General features: G+C 37.0%; 2 protein-coding genes across 2 annotated transcripts; both read right to left on the bottom strand.

Moving 5' to 3' along the window:
* Positions 1–2,551: 2,551 nt before the first annotated feature.
* On the bottom strand, positions 2,552–2,899 carry LOC136829002 (uncharacterized). The gene has a single exon (XM_067087396.1). The coding sequence runs from the start codon at positions 2,897–2,899 to the stop codon at positions 2,552–2,554; it is 348 nt and encodes a 115-aa protein (XP_066943497.1).
* A 5-nt stretch (positions 2,900–2,904) lies between these two features.
* LOC136829001 (uncharacterized) lies at positions 2,905–4,299 on the bottom strand. The gene is made up of 2 exons (XM_067087395.1): positions 4,001–4,299; positions 2,905–2,983 (listed from the first exon to the last, which is right to left on the bottom strand). The coding sequence occupies exons 1-2, from the start codon at positions 4,297–4,299 to the stop codon at positions 2,905–2,907; spliced, it is 378 nt and encodes a 125-aa protein (XP_066943496.1).
* Between the last annotated feature and the right edge of the window lie 6,433 nt (positions 4,300–10,732).

Below are 10,732 nucleotides of genomic sequence, written 5' to 3'. Positions count from 1 at the left end.
ATATATATATATATATATATATATATATATATATATATATATATATATATATATATGTATACAAACCAGCCATGGGGGTGAAAGCCAGAAGTACTCTATGCCGGTCACAAGACCGGGGAAATAGTGAAGTGTTGGTGGCAGAAAAGACATCCTGCTATAAAACACCTATTGCCGACACTATGAATAGCCAGGAATAGTTAGAAGAAAGCTAGGGCGTACCTGTTCATGCGACGTGAGGGCGCTACGCCTGACCCCCTCGATAAATGGACAAGGGCTACCACTTCAAGGACGGGCGCGGTTGAAGAAGAAAGTCCAGGTATTGAGAATTGGGACTCTGAACGTTGGCAGCATGACCAGCCGGAATAGGGAGGTGGCAGATGTTATGGAGAGAAGAAAAGTGGACATATGCATACCACAGACAAGATAGAGAGGAAACAAAGCAAGGGAGATTAGCTATGGTTATAAGATATTTTACAGTGGCGGTGATGAAAGAGGAAGGAGTGGAGTGGGAGTTGTTCTTAACAAGCAAATAAAAAAAAATCGTAGAGGTGGAAAGGAAAAGTTCCAGAGCGATAAAAATAAAGTTGTGCTGTGGGTGACATGTTCTGAGTATAATAAATGCTTATGCTCACAAGTGGGATGTGGTGAGGAAACGAAGGATGCGTTCTGGAGAGAGATGGATGAAATTACGACATCAACAACTTTAGAAGAAAGGTTAGTTATCAGACGTGATTCTAAGAGACATATCGGGTGTAATGGTTAAAATACCAGTTGGATCAATGGATGACATTATGTTGGAGAAATGGACGAGGAAGAAGAACAAATAGTCGATTTCGCAGTAGCCTTTGATATAGCTATTAATAACACCTTCAAAATGCTAACTATGCAACATGCAGTAGTGGAGGAAGACAGACATAGATAGATTTTCTGATGTACAGAAAAGTCATCTAACAGAAGCGAAAATTTGCAAGTAATAAGAGGGGAGAGCGTTAGTACGCAACATAGATTAGTGGTGTCAGACTTTCTGATAAGATGAGTTGGCAGGGGCTGTGGGGTGGGCGGAGAAGGACTGTACAACAAAAGATAAAGTGGTGGCGTCTAGAGGAGCATGAGCTGAGAGAAAGATTTAAGGAACTGGTACTCGGTGGCATCATTAGCAGAGGATGCAAATACCTGGTGGGTAGAAAATAGTGTTATGATTCTTAGATCAGCAGAAGAGTTATTTGGCAAGACATCTGGTAGAGGTCCACCCAATGAAAATGAGAGCTGGTGGCGGCAATTATGGTACGCAGGAAAAGTTCAATAGGAAAAAGGTGGCAAAGATAGCTTATGATCGAAATGATTCTGAGGAGAATCAACTGGCTTAGAAAAATGCAAAGAAGGAAACAAAGAAGGATGTAGCAAGGGCAAAGGCAAGTGCAACAAATGAGTTGTATGAGGAAACAGAAACACCAGAAGGTCAAAAGTGTATATATAAGATAGCAAAATGCAGGAATGAAGCAACTAAAGATCTGATGCACGTCAAGCAAATAGAAGATAACTATGGAAGAGTTCTATCAAAGGAGGAAAGTGTAAGAGCAAGATGGAAGGAATATTTCGAAAATTTATTAAAAGAAAACCCCAGAAGAAAAGAGTAGGTGCGGATATCAGTTGACAAGAAGTAAAGCAGCCATTAGATAAAGTGAAGAGAGGAAAAGCAGTAGGACCTGATGCTATACAAGTCAAGGTGTGGAAATGTTTGGGAGAGGAAGGAATTGATATGTTGTGGGAGCTAATGTGTAAGATCTACCGCCATGAACGAATACCGGATAGTTGGAGAAACAGCCTAATGGTCCCGATATATAAAGGAAAGGGTGACATACAAGACTGTTGTTATTACCGAGGGAATGAAACTGATATCCCATACAATGAAGATCTATGAAAGAATTATTGAAGAAAGAATGAGGAGAGAAACCACAATAAGTGAGGAACAGCTCGGGTTCATGCCAAGGAGGGGTACCGTGGATGCTATATTTGCTTTAAGACAAACTATGGAGAAGCATGGAAAAGACAAAAAGAACTTCACTTGGTATTTACTGACGTAGAAAAAGCATATGACAGTGCACCAAGGCAAGAAGTATGGAGGGGTTTGAGGTGAAGGGTGTTTCTGAAAAAATATATTAAGGTGGTACAAGATATGTTTGCAGAAGCAACCAAACAAGTAAGAAGCTCTGTTGGAACTACAGAAAAGTTCAAAGTGAGGGTTGGTCTCCACCGAGGCTCAACTATCAGCCCCTACATCTTCGTCCCTGTGATGGATGTTATAATATCAAATGTCAGAGAGGAGGTCCCCCTGGGTGCTTTATTAGCTGATGACATAGTGTTGGGTGACAGGACTAGAGAAGGAGTCGAGCTGAATATAGAAAGGATGAGGCAGGCTCTTGAAGATCAAGGTCTGAAGATCAGTATGATAAAGACTGAGTATCTGTAGATGGGAGGAAAAGGAAGATAGGGAATAGTGAAACTGGGTCAGGACAACCTTAAAAGAGTCAAAACTTTCAAATATCTTGGATCAAACGTGACCGACAATAGAGATCTTCTTTTTTTCTCTGCATCTTTTCCCACTTCCGTGTGGAGCTGATGTTTTGACAGCTTTCCTCCTTCTGGCTCCGTCAAACATGTCGTCCTCTGACAATTGTTTGTCCCTCAGGTTTTCTCTAACTACATCCATCCACCTTTGCTTCGGTCTTCCTCTTGCTATCCCACCAAGCACCTCCATCTGCATCACTCTCCTCCCTATATATGTCTCATCCCTTCTCATCACATGGCCATACCACTGCAGTCTTCTTTCCTTGGTCTTCCTTGATAGTTCTATGACTTTAGTGGTTCCTCTTATTGTTTCATTTTTTATCTTGTCCATTTTTGTTACTCCACATCCACCTGAGCATTTTCATCTCTAGAGCACCCAATCTCTTCTCTTGTACTCTCTTTACCGGCCATGTTTCTGATCCATACATCAAAGCTGGTCTCACTACTGTCTTATACACTCTCCCTTTAACCTTTATATTGATTCTGCTGTTGCACAAGACACCTGACATCTTTCTCCAATTTTTCCATCCAGCCTGTATTCTGTGTGTTATTTCTACATCCTCTGCAGGAATTCCATCTGGTCCTATTGCTTTACCATTTTTCATCTTCTTTGGTGCCTTCTTTACTTCCTTCCTGCTAATAGCATGTCATACCAAGGTTCTGGAATCCATCTTCAAAGAATTTTCTAGGATTTTCTTCATTTAACAGGTGTTCATAATATTCCTTCCACCTCTTCTTTATCTTATCCTCGTTGCATAAAACCAACCCATTCCCATCCTTAACCTGTTTTATATGGAAATAGTCTTTGGTGTTCTTGTCCCTCAACATTACAATTCTGTGAATTTCTCTCTCCCCCTCAGGTGTTTCCAGCTATTAGTACCTAGCATCTAATGCTCATGCGTTTTCCTGTGCAACTGCCTTCTTTACTTGTTTCTTATGGTTTTGGTACCTCTCCTTACCCTCTTGCTGTCCATACTTTTCCCATATCTTTTTTTTGCATCTTTTTTGGCTTTCACCACACCTTTCACTTCATCATTCCACGACTAGGTTTCCTTATCACCAGGAGGTTTCTTTCCACATGTCTTTCCCAGCATCTCTCCACCCGCTCTCTTTACCACAGTACTGTTGTGATTTCACCATTCTTGCACTCCCTCTAGCAATCTAACTTTCCTCAATACTCTCTCCTTAAACTCCTGCCTCGCTTCCTCCACTTAATTGTTGATGGGGCATATGCAGGCCTACCTTTAACAGTGATCCTTATTTCCAAGTCCATTACCACCACCCTGTGATATGCTGTCACACACACTCTCCATTTAAAATTTTACAATTTCTCACCTCTCTCAGATGTGATCTTCTGCGCATGAGGAAGTCAATTTGACACTCTCTCGGTCCACTCTTGTATATGATGTACTGATTTTCTTTCTTTTCAAACCTGGTGTTGACAATAGCCAACCCAAATGACATTGAGCAGTCCACAACTCTCTCTACCTCGTCATTTCTCTCTCCAACTTCCCAGCCACCATGCATCCTCTCAATGTCCTTTCTGGTCCTTCCTATATGTCTGTTCATGTCACCACCAATAATTAATCTCTCCTCTGCTGGTATTGCACTCAGCTGTTTATCCATTACTTCCCAAAATGCTACTTTCTCAACTTCATCGCATCCTGCTTGACGGGCATAAGCACTCACAATGTTGACTATTTTTCCATCTAGGCACAGTTTCACAACCATTGCTCTGTCACTTGTCTCCTTCACTCTTATTATGCTGTCTTTGAAACATTTTGATAGAATTATTCCCACTCCATTTCTACCTTCCTTATTTGTTCCACTATATAGCAATTTATATCCACATCCTAGCTCTCTCGTTTTATTTTCCCTCCATCTAGTCTCCTGCACACACAAAATGCTTGTCCCTCTTCTCTCCATCAGACCCGCTATCTCTCTTCCCTTTCCAGTCATCACCCCCACGTTTAAAGTTCCAACTCTCAAAGCTACTACCATCTTCCTTCTCACTATTCTTCTCATTTCTTGAACTCGCTTCTTTAACCGGGGGTGCCCACTACCCAGTAGCCCTTGCCCATTTACCACAGGGGGCATGCGAGGCCCCGCTCATTGCCTACGGGGGATGCCTTAGCACTATCCGATTTCTGATGAAAGTCTGTCATATTTGGATTTGACTAGATTTTATGGCCAGGTCCCTTTCCTGATGTCTACCCTCCCCATTTATCAGACTGAGTTGGACTGCCCCCCCCCCCAACAACAACAACAACTATTGCTGGGTTGTGACTGACAATGGCGATATGAACTTTGAAATCAACCGCAGATAAACTGTATAAGTTCTTCAGAGATATTGTGCAACAGGAGAATTAGTGCAAAGGTCAAAGGGAATTTTACAAAAGTATATTCAGACTAACGATGATTTATGGAACTGAGACGTGGCCGATAAAGAAAGTCAAGAACTGGAAATGGATGTGGCAGAGATGAGAATGTGTGGAGTCACATAAAGAGATAAAATAAAAAATGAATTAATTAGAGGAATAGATAACGTACGGGATATCAAAGAAGACCCTGGAAAGAAGACAACAGTGGTATTGCATGTTATGAGGAGAGTCGATCATGTGTGTAAAAGGGTCATGAGCATGGAGGTAGAGGGAAGGAGAAGAGGATGACCACAGTTCAGATGGAAGGATAAAATAACAAATGACTTGCAGGAAGAAAGGTTTAAGAAGTCAGGATACTATGGACAGAGGAAGGTGGAGAAGGCTGATAGGAAACAGCGGCACCATATAGAAATGGGCAAAGCTGAAGACGGAAGAAGTATATGTGTGTGTGTATATGTATGTATGTATATATATAAATATATATATATATATATATATATATATATATATATATATATATATATATATATATATATATATATATAAACAAAATCCATGAAGGAAAGAGAAACAATGGAATTCTATGAGGCCTTTCGACTGTCATCCTTTACCTAGCAGACTGAAGAAATATAAAAATAAGTTTACAAAGAAAGCTCATATACAGTAAATGTCAGATGGGGATTACAAAAGGAACAAATATGTACCTGGAATCAAACACAATTGAAGAATTGGTAGAACTGCCAAAACGGTTAAATATATAAAAGGTTTTACAAAGGATTAGTATCAACCGTTCAGAAGCAAGGACAGGACAATTAAAGATTATACAAGGAGGTGACTGACCACCAAAAAAATGTTATAAAAGTACAACTCAGTAATTTTCTCTTTTTTTGTAAACAATAACAATTTTCGCAAGATGAACATTTTTACAAATAAAAATTATATTAAACATATGAATACATAAAAATATTTATATATTAGGTAACTAATTTGTAATAAAGTCAGTGATTTTATCTTTTAGGTCATTCTTGAACATTTTTCTAATACAAGGGTCCAAATAATATATGCCAGAGCTAAGGTTAAAATTACAGCTGGAAGTAAGCTGTATAACAGCGGAGTCCAAAAGATTTCTTGAAGAGAAATCTTTCGATCTAGCAATCACTGAGCTCTCGGTCCAGTTTATCGTGTGAGAGTTTTCACTTGAATGAATGAATATAGCATTGGATGTTTTTCCAGTTTTGACTGAATACTTACGTTGCTTAATACGTATATCTAAATCTTTGTTAGATTGGCCAATATAAAAAGAGGGGCAGTCCAAACATGGAATTTTATATATTATGTTGTTGTTTTCTTTAGGGCTATTTTTTATTGACATTCCTTTTAGTGTGTTATTATATGAAAAAAGAGGTTGACATTAAAAGATTTGAACAATGATTTTATGTTTTCAAAACCACTAAAATAGGGCACGCTAAGAATGTCCTTAGGGGTTTCTTTCTCCTTGTTACTTTCACTATAAAACTTTTTGTGAGCCTTATTATAACAAATATCTAGTATAAGTGAAGTATAACATAAATCTGTCCCTATTTTTTCTTATATGTTCGATCTCTTGATCCAAATACTGGGGACTGACAATGTGCAAAGCTCGTAAAACATAGAAGAAAAAATGGATATTTTGACATTAAGGTGATGGTCTGAATAAAAATGGACATAAGTTAGGTTGTTGGCTGGTTTCCTATAAATACTGAATTTCCATTGAAATGGTTCTCTATGTATTAAAACATCTGAGAAATGGAGGCAATTGTCTTTCTAATTCTAAAGTAAACTTAATGGATGGTACCTGGTTATTCAAATTAGAGAGTAAATCATTTACATCAACACCAGCAGGTAAAACAATTAAAATATCGTCAACATATCTATACAACTTTAAAGGAGTATAAATGATATTAGGTAAATATCGTTTTTCAAAGAATTGCATATACAAGTTTGAGAGGAGGAGGGATAAAACGATATCATCAACAACAATAAAATAATCATCAACATACCGTACATAGATGGTGGGTTTTAAAAGGGGGTTATGCTCAAACACCTTCTCTAAATTACACATATAAAATTCTACAAATGTGGGGCCCAGAGCACTTCCCATACTAACTCCATCACGCTGTAAATTTGTTCCTAAGGCTGAAATCTAAATTTGAAGAAGAGTCTGTTCTTAAATTTACTTTTGAACTGGGAAAAAATAATTCCTTGCTGTTTATGGTTGCTTTAGTTATTTTATCCAATAACACTGTAAAAACGTCGGTGTATGTAAAGTCAACTAATCTCGGAGACTGTGTTAATTTCAAAGGTGTTTGCCCAGAAAAATACAAAATAGGAGTAATTAAGACTTTATTACATAGAGGGTATAGGGCTTGCAGTGACTGGGGTTCCTTCCACAATGAAATTACCAGAATAAAACAAATGTTAACAAATAATATAACTTTCCTATTGAAGAAATAGATGAAACTGTAAAAGAGTTTTTGAATAAAGTCATCCTGAATGAGTCGTTACCAACTGGCGAAGAAAAACACCAAATTAATTTCATTAATCAAGGACAAATGTCATGTTGCTACAAATTAGAAGAAAGGCTGCTAAAAAAGATTGTTTCTAATCATCTAAAACCGGTTAATGAAAATGATAATGTCCGTCTCAGGATTTACTATAAAAAAACAAATTGAAAAACCTATTCATTCGCAATAGACCAGCTTTAGGGGGAGTTCCCGAAAGTCATCACGTGGCATACCAGTATTCCTGCAACCGGGTAGGATGTAATTCCTCCACATATTTTGGATATACCACTTGCACTGTCGGAGAGAGATTTCGCATACACACACAGACAGGGTCAATCAAAAATCATCTTGTCGACTTTCATGGCGAAAGAAAAATAAAGGAAAGACAGCTTACTGAATGTGTAAAAATTCTATGTAGTAATAACTCTGTTGGGTACTTGAGGATGTCAGGAGTAATTCTAATAAAAGACCTTCCTTTAACTCTCAGGACGAAGGATGCGAAAGTCTTCTCAAAATTTTGAAGAACTGACCACTTTTAATTTTTTTTTGTTTTTTTGTTTTTATCTGTTTTTTTTTTAGCGAAGTTCTTAACATTTCCTAGTTTTATATTTCTATACATAAAGGTATATATATTCATTTTAGTTTATTTTTCATTTATTAAACACCTAATTCTTTGTATAGGTATTCCGTTGTTTTAACCATTGACAGTTGCTCACTCTTTGACTTGTTACACGTTAACAATAATTCCATTACAATTGTAATATTTTAACCACTTGTTTATTTATTTGTAATTGTTATGTTTGGTCCTGAAATGATGTAAATAGTTTAGTCTAGCATGATTGTGGACGAAGTACAGTACGAAATCTCGCTATGGAAACAAGAATAAAAGGAATTATCAAGAAATAGCCTTCTTTTATAATTCTACGAACTTCGAGCAGTGAAGTGAAGAGTGAATACAGAACGTTGGAGAGAGCCAATATCAAGATCGTTAAAGTTCGCAGAAATCTATTGTTCAACGAAACCTGCATAATAAATAAACTGCTGCCTATGTATACAAAATATATATATATATATATATATATATATATATATATATATATATATATATATATATATATGTTTATATTTATATTTATATATATATATATATATATATATATATATATATATATATATATATATATATATATATATATATATATATATATATATATATATATGCATGTATGTATAGACTTATTCTCTCTTCAGCTTTGCCCATTTCTACATTTCTATCTGGCGTCGCTGTTTCCTATCAGCCTTCTCCACCTCCTCTGTCCAGAGTATCCTGACTTTTTAAACCTTTCTTCCTGCATGTCATTCGCTATTTTATCTTTCCATCTGAACTGTGGTCCTCCTTTTCTTCTCCTTCCCTCCACCTTCATGCTCATGACCCTTTTACACACATGATCCTCTCTCCTCATAACATGCAATACCACTGTTGTCTTCTCATCTCTCTGGCCTCTTAGCATAGGTGTCAGATTGAAATCCATTAAGGGAGGATGACCCACACCCAATGATAGGAAAGAGTCTAGCGGCAGTGAATTCTGTTTTTGAGACAAATGGTCAACGCAGGTAAGGGGGATTAAATTGGTCACCGGGGTAATAGACATGCTAGACATCACTTTAGATACTCTTGCCCTAAGAACTATATTCCTGTTATCTCCTTTCTGCTGGTCTTAATTGTCTCTTTCAGGCATGTCGGCACTCCTTCCTTAATCCCTGGCTCCTTCCGGAGCCTGAAGGCCTGTAGGTGAATAACAGCCGGCCAACGGCCGGAGAGAAGTCAGTCCTCACTTAGCTTTGGTAAAAGCAACATCTTGGCCTCCTACGCCCCAATCCCCAGGCCTTAGTCCTCTGTCTTGGCACACTGCCATATTATAAAAAGGGTAAGAAGGGACCCGGCTACAAGCAGCCCACTATTATTAACCAGAAGACCCATTGGAGCAACTAGATGGTTGCAAGCGTGCGCACTGCAATACTGGATTGCCCAGTAAGTCTGAAATTTGACAATTAATTACCAGTTTGTTTCTCTCACTGAATCTCTCATCTTCTTTTCCATGATTTTTATCTCCCAACATAAAATCCCTTTGAAAGCTTAACATGTGCGTTCCCCATGTGAATTAAGTTTATTAATGAAATAATCCCTTGCTCATTGACATAGAGTACATCAGCCCTTCGTTGGGATATATTATTGCAAGTGAGAGAATCTTCTATGTATATGTCTTATCTGGGAAATCTGTTTCAACCTAACTGTCCTGTCATCCATCTTGCTTGGAAGAATTCCTGCCTTATTGCGGCACACTACTCAACGTGCAACATTAGAGGGGACCCAGTTTCCGTTGTGTTATCGATTGTAGCAGTAGTGTATTTCTTGTGAACAGAATCAGTATTTTAGGTTCTGTTAATTCTAGCAATAATTTTCTATATTGAGAGCTAATCCGGCATTCTTTGATTAAATTACTTATGTTGTACTGATCAAAGCTTTCAGTTGGCTACCTACCAGTATTATTATATGTAATTTTGTGTATTTCATAAATTAATTGGTATTTACATAGTGAGTGCAAGTCAAGGCTTATCTTATCAATTAATTAAAGTAATTAATAGTGAACAAAAGTATATATATATATATATATATATATATATATATATATATATATATATATATATATATATATATGCATACAGTATACACTGTATATGTGTATGTATGTATGTATATGTATATGCATATGTATATATGAGTCTTGTGACACTGCTAAGAATATGCAGTCTCAGCACTTAAACGTTTTGTATGTTAGAAATTCTTGAGAACGGCTACCGCATTTATAGAATTTAAAACTATAGAATTCCAGACTTGGTAGATCTCTTCAGTTACTCAGAAAGACAAACTCACGAAAAATAGTATCATGGATATTTACAATAATGTCATGGATATTTATTGACAAAAAAATGTGCGAAGAGAAACGGACTAAGTAATTGATAACGACCAAGAGAATGAATAGTGTGAATTAGGTGGCAACCGAGGTATCGGTAACCATCCACAGATTTTATATGTATATACTTTTTTATTTTAAATAAGAAAACTAGAAGCGACATCTTGATAGTCAATATGAATAAAAAAAATTCTTAAGAAAACGTAATTGTACTGTTTTGTTCAAGAAGAAATTTTTTACAAAAAGTATGATTCTACTCTCAGCC

This window comes from Macrobrachium rosenbergii, chromosome 43 (genome assembly GCF_040412425.1).
Source record: "Macrobrachium rosenbergii isolate ZJJX-2024 chromosome 43, ASM4041242v1, whole genome shotgun sequence".
Classification (NCBI taxonomy): Eukaryota; Metazoa; Arthropoda; class Malacostraca; order Decapoda; family Palaemonidae; genus Macrobrachium; species Macrobrachium rosenbergii.
The sequence above is the reverse complement of the archived record's forward strand: the minus strand, read 5'-3'. Positions and strand labels throughout refer to the sequence as shown.

What these genes read in the sequence shown, in the direction of transcription:
- LOC136829002 (XM_067087396.1), bottom strand. Translation starts at nt 2,899, where the DNA reads ATGGACAAGATAAAAAATGAAACAATAAGAGGAACCACTAAAGTCATA.
- LOC136829001 (XM_067087395.1), bottom strand. Translation starts at nt 4,299, where the DNA reads ATGGTTGTGAAACTGTGCCTAGATGGAAAAATAGTCAACATTGTGAGT. An exon ending in TTGGCTATTGTCAACACCAG is followed by an intron (nt 2,984 to 4,000) that starts GTTTGAAAAGAA and finishes TGTATGGATCAG; the next exon opens with AAACATGGCCGGTAAAGAGA.